Here is a 9,862-nt window from a genome sequence, read left to right as displayed (position 1 = left end):
AGTATTTAATGTAGCTTTTTAAGTTTTAAGATATGTTGAGCTTTTAAAATTTAAAGACATTTCTTGTACTTGGATGCAAGAATCAACTGTAACGAACATTTTTGCATGAATGACTTTTTTTTTTACATCTTTATTGGAGTATAACTGCTTTACAATGGTGTGTTAGTTTCTGCTTTACAACAAAGTGAATCAGTTATACATATGCATATGTTCCCATATCTCCTCCCTCTTGCGTCTCCCTCCCTCCCACCCTCCCCATCCCACCCCCACCACCCCAGGTGGTCACAAAGCACTGAGCTGATCTCCCTGTGCCATGCGGCTGCTTCCCACTAGCTATTTTACGTTTGGTAGTGTATATATGTCCATGCCACTCTCTCACTTTGTCAACATGAATGACTTTTAAAATAAATTTGTAAGTAGAACCTAGGAGTCTCAATGGGGAGTAATTGGTTGGTGAAGTATTTAGAAAACAAACACTTGGCATCTTCAGAAATTCAACTGAACCATTAGACCTCTGTAGCCTTGGGATTTTCCTGAAATTAGATAATTAATGAAATGGATCACCTAAAGTTTTATATAGCAAGGGAAGCTTTCTGCTAGTATTGAAAATAAGATTTCGCTTTTTTAAAAACTCATAAAGTAATAAATTACAACTTTCCTTTAAATGACAATTCTTAAAACAGTAAGTAGCGGTTTCTTCTCCTGCATACTAAATTCATTTATATACCTGGGCTTTGCTTGTTTGCTTGTTTTGAAAATGTTCCAAAGTGTTCAGACATTCACTTGAGGGATATTTAATCATCACATCACAGTTGGTCAGGGTTGATTGCAACTATAGAAACAACTTTTATCTTTTATAGTTTTAACTTTTCCCTCTTAAAGTTCCATCCAGATTACAGTGTGTAATTAGTAGAAGTTTACAGAACGATTGCCTCCTTTCATCGTTGACATAAATTGCTACAAACCATATTTCAGTCTCTTCCAACTTACAGAAAATTGGATTTAAACTGATGGTCAAAATTACAGTAGTATTTCTATTCCATTGGAAGGCTCAGTGTTTGTATGTGGGCAGAAGTTACTAAGTATGTCCCTTAGAACTAAATGATGTCTGAGCTGGTGGTAGAAGTGAAAGTCTGTGCATTCAATGCAAATTTGAAGGATTTTGACTGGGAATTAGAAAAGGAAAAGGTAACCCCTACACCTGCTGCTCTACAATAGCATTCACCCTAATGTTGATCTGTGGAGCACAGTGAGAAGACATACCAGGATGTAATCTTTTACTCACAGGGTCTAGCACCAACTGATCCAGACATTCATCGTTGATAGAAGACTCTCTAGAGTCATCTAGTTTTAGCATCTTTGAGTCCTCTTTCTGAGTTGTTTATGGTATTTATGTCTATTTGGAAGCTTATGGAAAATGAGCCTCATCAAAGAAGCAAAACACTATTATTGAGAAAGAAGCAGAAAAATATTCCAGTGGCAAATAAAGTAACTGTTTATTTCATTTGTTGTTTCACTGTGTTGGTGACCTCAATAATGGCATGATGATATTTTTCTGAGGCTGACTTGAATTCCACCAGATGCTTCTCATAACTTTTGATGGCTTCTTGAAGCTGTGTTTTCTCCACTGCTCCCAGGATGGCACGGAAGATCATATCTATGCCAAGGCCAAGAACAGCAACTCCTATGCTACCAAGGAGAGAAGCACCAATTTGAGCTAACACAGTGACCAACTTGTTAATTATGCCAGTTGTGATGTTTGAGCCCACGAGTTTAACAGCCACTGCACTGGCAGCAGAAGTAGCTTCTCCCAGGATGACTGAAATAACCTTTTGTACTATTGCAATTTTCTCGGTTTCTTTTTCCTTAATATCCTGAAGTTTTCTATAAAGGGTTGGCTCTAGTTTATCTTTTAGTGCTTCATCAACCTTTTGCAATTCTTTTTGGATTTTCATCATGGCTTGGATGATGATATCACAGTTTTCTTTGATGGTCGCATCTCTTTTCATTTCAATGGAGGCCAGCCTGCACCCTAAGTGCGTATTTAAAACCCCAATCAGCTTATTGGTGGCATGGAAGCTGTCAGATAAGCAGTCAAGGAGCTCCTGGTGAAGACGATTTACTTCTTGTCGCCTTTTTGGGTTCTCTGGGTAGAGGAAGTCACTTTGAGCCATATTTCAAATATGATCTCTGAAAAATACAATAGTAAATCTTTACTAGAAATCTTGAAAAATATCTGCTGGATGTATAGATTTGACCAGGAAATCTTTTACTTTATGAATAGCAAAGTAGTATGCTATCTAAGGAATTTCTCAGAAAACAAGTTGTTCAAAACAAGTTTTTGAAACTTGGAGTCAGTGTATGAATATATGGGTGACATAATGCAACTTGTTGCTGCATTAATTATGGCATTAGATCTTGTGGAGGGGGGAGATCCTAGATAGGAAAGATTTGTGTTTATCTAGCATCTGATTATTAATAAATGTGATTACTTCCAAGTAATATTTAATAACATATTTGAAATGGTTAGCTCTTGATTACCAGTGACCCTTAATTTCCTCAAACTCTAGTCACCACATTGAATACCCCAACCAGACTGATTTTTCTAATATTTGGAATTAAATTAGTAGGATCAGAAGAATATTAAGATCTCTGAGTTTACAGGGCAATAATTGCTAATTTGGTTTGTATACTCTGTTATCTTAATTTACAATATTCAAAACACTCTTTATGTCTTTACAGGTCAATTATTTGCTCTCCAAACCTAAGAGGCATCCAAAGGCAACACATATAACTTTAGAATGTTTACCAAAAAATCCTCGTGATAACGGTTTATTTTCAAGGTTCCTTAGATTAAAATCTCACTTGGAGAGACAGTGGGCATCATGGAAGGGACAGGGCAGTCCTGACTATCTCTCTGGTTCTCCATTGGCAAAGCTTATAAATTAAATTATTTAGAATTGTCTATATTACACTTGACCATTATTCAGATACGCTAGAGTTAGTCTCAGAAAGAAGATAATGTCATTTCACAAAGGTATTAGGGAATAAGTAGCAAGAGTACATCACAGAATGAATATAATAAGCCTGGTGTTTGTAGCCTGCTTGTGTCTGTACTTTGGGCTCAGAGAAAGAAGGAATAAGCAACACCCTTCTGAGTGAATTTGGGTGAGAGTTTGAAGCTAGTGAGAACAATGTTCCTCAGTATGCACACCTGGAATAGGCTTACTATGTGCCTGACACTTGAATATTTCATTTGAATTCTTGGGAGAAAAGAAGGAGAAAATGGAGTCCTTTATACCTGTGTGGGATCTGGCTCCTCCTCTCTTTGTGTAAACAACATGCTAATTAATCTGGGCCCTATCTTTCTAGGACCACTGTTCTTAGCCTAGATATTGGGAATCTCAGAAGCATGGGGGGAAGGAATGAAGATGTTTTCTCTCAAGAAAGTAAACATGAACATAACCTATCCTCCAAGTTATAAAGATACAGTTTGGAAATGGAAAGGGGAAAAATTTTGGAAATGGATTAGGAACATAATAATTTTTGCTCTTAATTTTAGGAAAATGCACTAGTACCCCTGGTGGAATAAATTGTATCAATGGTCAGAAATTCATTTTTATCTTTGATTTAGATACAGTACACACACACACACACACACACACACACGTGACAGATACAAATGTCCACAAATTAGAATATATCTCAATTCCATTTAAAGAAATTGTTTGTTAAAGGATTATTAAATATTCCACAAACTCACCATTGGGTTGCAAACTGCAATTTGATAACCACAAATTGGGACTTTGATTTTCGCTTTTTTCTCCTAGAAATTTTACGTTAAACTGTTTTCTTTTTTGGTTCCTAGTTTTCAGATCTTATCATGAAGTGAAAACTCCAGTTTCTGACTTTGAATTTAGAAGATCACCAACTACATCCCCATCCAGATATTTAGGTGAGAGGAGTCTTTCTTACCCTGAAAAAGTGGGAAATTTCTCTAAAAGCTGTCATATGCTGTTATCTGAAGGCATGGCTTTTAGAAAAGATGTGTGGTTCTATTTACCTCAGGATAAACACATGGAGAGATGAACCTTCCTCCTTGATGGGAGGTTGAATGTTTCCAAGTGGTCACTTCCTTCCTAATTAATTCATTGTTTTAACACAACTTGACAAATTAATCATAAAATACATCTGAAAGACTAAATAGGTGAGACTACTTACTTTTTTCAGGATAAGTAATGTTGGGACTTTTTCCTCCTCAAACATTAAAACAGTATAAAAACACAATATTAACAAGTATTGTATAGGTGCAAGAGTAGGTGGAGTCATGGAACAAAATAGTCCCCAGAGAAGACCCTTCTATACGTTTGACTTAACATATAATAAATGTAGAATCTGAAATCAATAGAAATTAGTATTCCATAAATGATCCTGGCATAATGGGCTAGCTTGTGGGGGATTAAACATTAATTTAAAAATATCAGTGTAACGTATGTAAAAAAGATCAAATGATAAAATAGCTAGAAGAAAACAGATAATTTTCAAATGTATATGGAGGGCTTTATAAGCTTAAAACCAATGGGAAAAAGTCACACAAAAATTTGACTAACAAAGATGACCATGTAAGAAGGACTGAAAGCAAACTGGTTAAAATACAGGAAATATTAAAAAGTATTGGTTTCTAACTAGTCTTGTTATTAATACAGAAAACAGTCAAGTAAACATGCAAACAACTCTGAACAGACAGTAAAAGAAGAAATAGTAGTAATTAATTGATGAAAAGTTTCAGTCTTACCAGAAATCAGATACAGTACTTTTTCAGCTACAAAAGTAGTATTTTCTTTCCTTTACATACTCAAGCCCTTGCACATGCTCTTTTATACCCTTCTTCCTAGGTTGCAGATATCCATAATTTTGTGCCAATAACAAGTCTGAGTAAGAGATATCATGATGTGCTCAGAATTATTTTTCACATCTAACGAAAAAAGACTTATTTTTCTGAGTCAGGCTTACCTCCTTTTTTTTCTTCCTTGGGGAAGGGGACTGAGGGTTACTTATGCAAAGAGATCTTCAGCAGCCCTGCCACCATACCTGCCCCAGTACTGAATACAGTTTAAAATTACTTCCATCTCAACAGTGAGATAAATGCTAGAGAATTAGGTGGAAGAGAGGTGGGGTTTGAAGGTGAAACCAATTAATTATGTTTGGGACAAGTGAAATTTGAAGAGCCCGATGAAGGAAGTAATTTAATAATTCAATAGCAATTTGCCTAATGGCGAGTAGTACTTTACTATTTATTATAAGGTAGTATGCTAGGCTCTGTAGAGCATACAGAAATGAAAGAGACATGGTCCCTGCTTTCATGAAATTTCTAATCTAGTTAGGAAGTTAAGACAGATTTAAAACTACAACATCAAGTTGAAAGCACTACGTCATACAAAATTATAGATAGAGGTGGTGCTTGCCTTGTGCAAATTCAAATTTTAAAGAACTCACTTTGAAGTAAGACAGAGAAAGACAAATATCGTGTGATATCACTTATATGTGGAATCTAAAAAAAATGGTACAAATGAACTTAGTTACAAAACAGAAGTAGAGCCACAGATGTAGAAAACAATCTTATGGTTACCAGAGGAAAGTGGGGGATGAGGGGAGGGATAAACTGGGAGATTGGGATGGACATATATACACTACTATATATAAAATAGATAACTAATAAGCATCTACTGTATAGTACAGGGAACTCTGCTCAATACTCTGTAATAACCTGTATGGATAAAGAATCTAAAAAAGACTGGATATATGTATACATATAACCAATTCACTTTGCTGTACAGCAGAAACTAACACAACATTGTAAATCAACCGGACTCCAATAAAAATTAAGAAAACTAAAAACAAAACAAAAGAACTCATACTTTAATAATATTTACACTGGGGCCATGTGGAGACAGTCTGTCATCTAAGGAGGGTTAACAATTTGTACCTTTCCAATTGACACTCTTAAATATGTGCTTGATACTTAGAGGAGAGGTTATACACTGCATGAAAAATCTTAGTTGGCAATGTGCAGCATTTCAGCTATTGCCCATGACAATTTAGTTCTGATGCTCGAATTGCTTACTTGTCTCAGCAAAACAAAAAAGATCTGCAATTAGTTGGAGTCACCCTTCTTAAAGATCACAGTTGTTACTCAGGCATGGCTCAAGTGATGTCTTACCAGTGATATACAGTACTGTAGCTGAGAGGAGTTCTGGGCTATACACTGTCCTCTATCTTACTGCATTTTCAGGGCAGATCTTTTAAATATTAACTTGAAAGTTCAATCTTTTAAAATCATTTTAAAGTCATTTTAAAAAATTACTTTTAAGATGGGCATCAGCAGGTAGCTAAGTGGTGTACTTAATCCAGCTCTGATCACCTGCATCTTTTGTATGGCAGTTGTGAACTTTTACACTATTTGTTATAACACGATAGTGCTCCCTGTTAGTGATGGGCAGTTACCATCCACTTCTGTACCGCCGAATTTGTGTGGCTATTTGAGCATTTTATTGTAGTGGTTCATGAAATAAGTTTTAAAGAGCCCTGGGGCAGCCTGATGGGGAATTGCTAGCCAGCAGGTGGAGTGCTTGGTCTCTGGCACGCCAGTTTCACCCCAGCCTTTGCTAAAGCAGCTATGCTTTCTTTGCCGCTCTATCTGGGCTGTGGGTGGAAAAAGTTTGTGTGATAAGCGAGTTCTTTTGCTAAAATAAAGTTAGGATATCACATGTATTTTGGCTTGTTATTTTATTTAAAAAAAGGAAGTAAACAAATCTGGAAGCACTGATACTTGATCTGCTCATCTTAGGAACTTGGAATGAAAACAAAGACTAGCTTCAGATGGATTCTTATTGGACCTAACTCATCAATATTGTTGAAATAAGAAGTAAACACTCATGATTAAAGAGCATATAAGAAATGGGAGAAATATACTGACGATTGTATCTGAAAGTTAAAGTTTATTTAATGATACTATACAGTTCTTTTAGTTTTTCAGGAAAGGAACCACCTTGCAAAATAAAAATGTATTGATCATCACATATGTAAATAAAAATTTCTCAGGATACTTTTGTGAATAACAGTACTGCATCGACTCTCAAGTGCTATAGGAATTTAAAGAGAAAATTTAATATGGAGGTCATTAGAGGAAGATTCATGGAGGAAGTGACAGGTGATTGTGCATTGATAGACGGTAGAATTATAACATGATGAAATTAAAAGATTTGATAAAACAAAGTACTTTAAAATAAAAAGTTTATAGCAATGATATATAAACACTTTAATATGTAGGAGGAAAAACACCTATAAACCTACCATCTTGTTTTTCTTTTATTATTCCTTTCCAAAGTTTATTTAAATGTATAAGTATTTTTACCAAGTTGTAATAATGAGAAATAAAATTTCATCTTATATTAACTTACTTAAACACTTCCCCTATTTCTAGTTTTATAATTATTTTATTGGTTATATAAAATATATTTATATTTTATAAAGTATTTCATATATCTTTACCATAATTTAACAAATTCTTAATTGTTTCACTGTCTTAATATAAGTATTTTAATACACATAGTTCTTTTTTCCCTCTTCAATTATCTGGATTATTTCCTCAGGATAAATTTCCAGAGGAAATTCAGATTATATAAATATACAATTTATGTAATCAATAGGAATAAAAATTTATATTACTTTTGATATGTATTGCAAATGCATTCCAAAAACTTACACTGACATCAAAAATAAATTTTTACAGCAGGACACTGGGTATGTTTCAAAGTCAAAGACAATTCTGTTAAATATTATTGGTTTGAGGAGCATAAGGTCAAACTGAAGAGCTCTTGCCATTGTGGAAATCCATCCTGAAAAAGTTAATGATGAAATGATACTGAGGTTTGCTTCCAAATAATCTAGAAGGCAGATTGGAGTAGCTTCATAGAGGTAATAAGATCAAACTTGTTTTGATAATTTTTGAAGCTGGGTTATGGGGGTGTGGGAGTTTATTATATTATTGTCTTTACTTCTGTGTATGTTTGAACTTTTCCCATAATAACAATTAAAAACAGAAAGAAAGAAAGAAAAAAAGAATAACCATGACCCTGTCCAAGCTTCTGGTGTTTGATCATTAGTGCTCTCTAATGTTTTACCTTTTTCCAATGTGTCTCTTGTCCTCACTACCCATATTGGGTCCAGCTATCCTGCAAGGTTCACTTATCTGGGAGTGTGGGTGTAGGGTATGGGTAAAGTCAGAAGCTTTTCAGGAGAAAATAACAGCTACTAACTAGTCCTGAGCTTCCTTCTTTAATTTAAATCAAAACCATGGCCTTTCATTAAAAAAAACAAGGTTGATCATGGTGTGATGACACTCTGATATAAAGTCTTTAAAAGAATATTTCTGACCAGAAAGCAGAATATCTAGATCATTCACCAGCATTTATCAACTGTTCACTTGAGAAACCTCTGCCATATGCCTTGAGTAGACAATGTTCCTTGCCCTCAAGAAGATAACAGTCTATTTGGAGACACACAGCAAAGGCCCAGTGATATTTAAATGTAATATAACTTATGAAGGAGCATAAGTGCTATACATTAACTAGAATTAGATCACACATTCATATTTTCGCAGATACTGAATGCTTAAATTAATGTTAAAGACATAAAAGGAAATGTTACATTCCATGTAAACAACACACATTCACACAGGGGTCATTTCATCCTTATTCTTTTCTAAAATTGATGTCTTTACTACTATATCATCCCCTCTGAGTTAATTATATAAGCTGTTATTTTTCTTCTTTCTTGGTGTCTTCAGAGACATAAATGATCACCAGGAACATGTCATGGGATCTGCTTAAAAAAAGTTGATTTGTTGATTTATTATAGTTATGACTAGGATTCAAGCCTGACCTGTTACTGCAAACACCCTTTAATATGGAGAAACAGAGTATTATATCAATACTGATAGAAATACCCATATTGCTTACCTTGCTGTGTTTCTGAGTTCAGTGGTCCCAGCAGTTGTTGGGGAGTATTGCTGCAGTGCTTTTTCATCTGGTTTCAACTGGATGTTTCTAATGGAATGTGATGACTTACAGGCTTTGCTAGTCTCTGCTGGGTCCCTCTGCCTGTCTGGTTCATCGACTGTTTCTGCATGGTTTAGTTCTCAGAATTCTTTTATTTTCTATATTAATATAAAATTGATATATATTAAGTAATATTAATTATAAGTGATAATTATTATAATAATTATAAGAATTAGTAGTGCAATGGTAAAACATTAAAATTTTTGTTCTTTAATGGACTTTTTTGTTGCTGAAAAGTGCTATCCAACTGAGCTAATTCAATTCAGTAGACAAGATGCCTCTTTGATTGAAGCTCTCAGATTTTGGGTTCCCATCATGTCAACTTTTCCAGATATTAAACTTCCTTTAGCTTCTGTTGCATTTTGTACCTGTTGCTGATTGATCTAAGTTCTCAAGAGATATAGATACAGATATTTTCAGCCAAATGTGTTTTTTTTGTGTGTGTGCTCTTCTTTCCTGGCTGGAAGTTCTGCTCTTTATCACTCTCTCTCTTGTCATCTTGGTTAATTGTCTTGACAATATAAAAACCTTAAAGATCAATTGGACTCCTTTCCCTTAAAGCTTAGATCAGAGTCTCCCATGCTTCTTTCTCTAGATTCTGTCCTAATCCCCACTGATTCCTCTACAGCAAAGACACATCAGAAGCAAGAAAATCACTCAGCCTCTAGTGATTTGTAATTTACTAGTTTGTAATTTATGGATTGGCATAAAAGGACTATGAGATAATAAATGTAAAATACTTG

The 9,862-nt window shown here is 34.7% G+C and overlaps 1 protein-coding gene across 1 annotated transcript; it reads right to left on the bottom strand.

Annotated features, from left to right (window-relative positions):
- Positions 1-366: 366 nt before the first annotated feature.
- On the bottom strand, positions 367-2,184 carry SMCO3 (single-pass membrane protein with coiled-coil domains 3). The gene has a single exon (XM_027129250.1). It carries the CDS (start codon positions 2,172-2,174, stop codon positions 1,497-1,499), a length of 678 nt encoding a protein of 225 aa, XP_026985051.1. The 5' UTR covers positions 2,175-2,184; the 3' UTR covers positions 367-1,496.
- Between the last annotated feature and the right edge of the window lie 7,678 nt (positions 2,185-9,862).

Source organism: Aethalodelphis obliquidens, unplaced genomic scaffold (assembly GCF_003676395.1).
Source record: "Aethalodelphis obliquidens isolate GAN/ISIS:26980383/991018 unplaced genomic scaffold, ASM367639v1 scaffold36, whole genome shotgun sequence".
Classification (NCBI taxonomy): Eukaryota; Metazoa; Chordata; class Mammalia; order Artiodactyla; family Delphinidae; genus Aethalodelphis; species Aethalodelphis obliquidens.
Note: the sequence above shows the minus strand (reverse complement) of the source record. Positions and strands in the feature narration are given on the sequence as shown.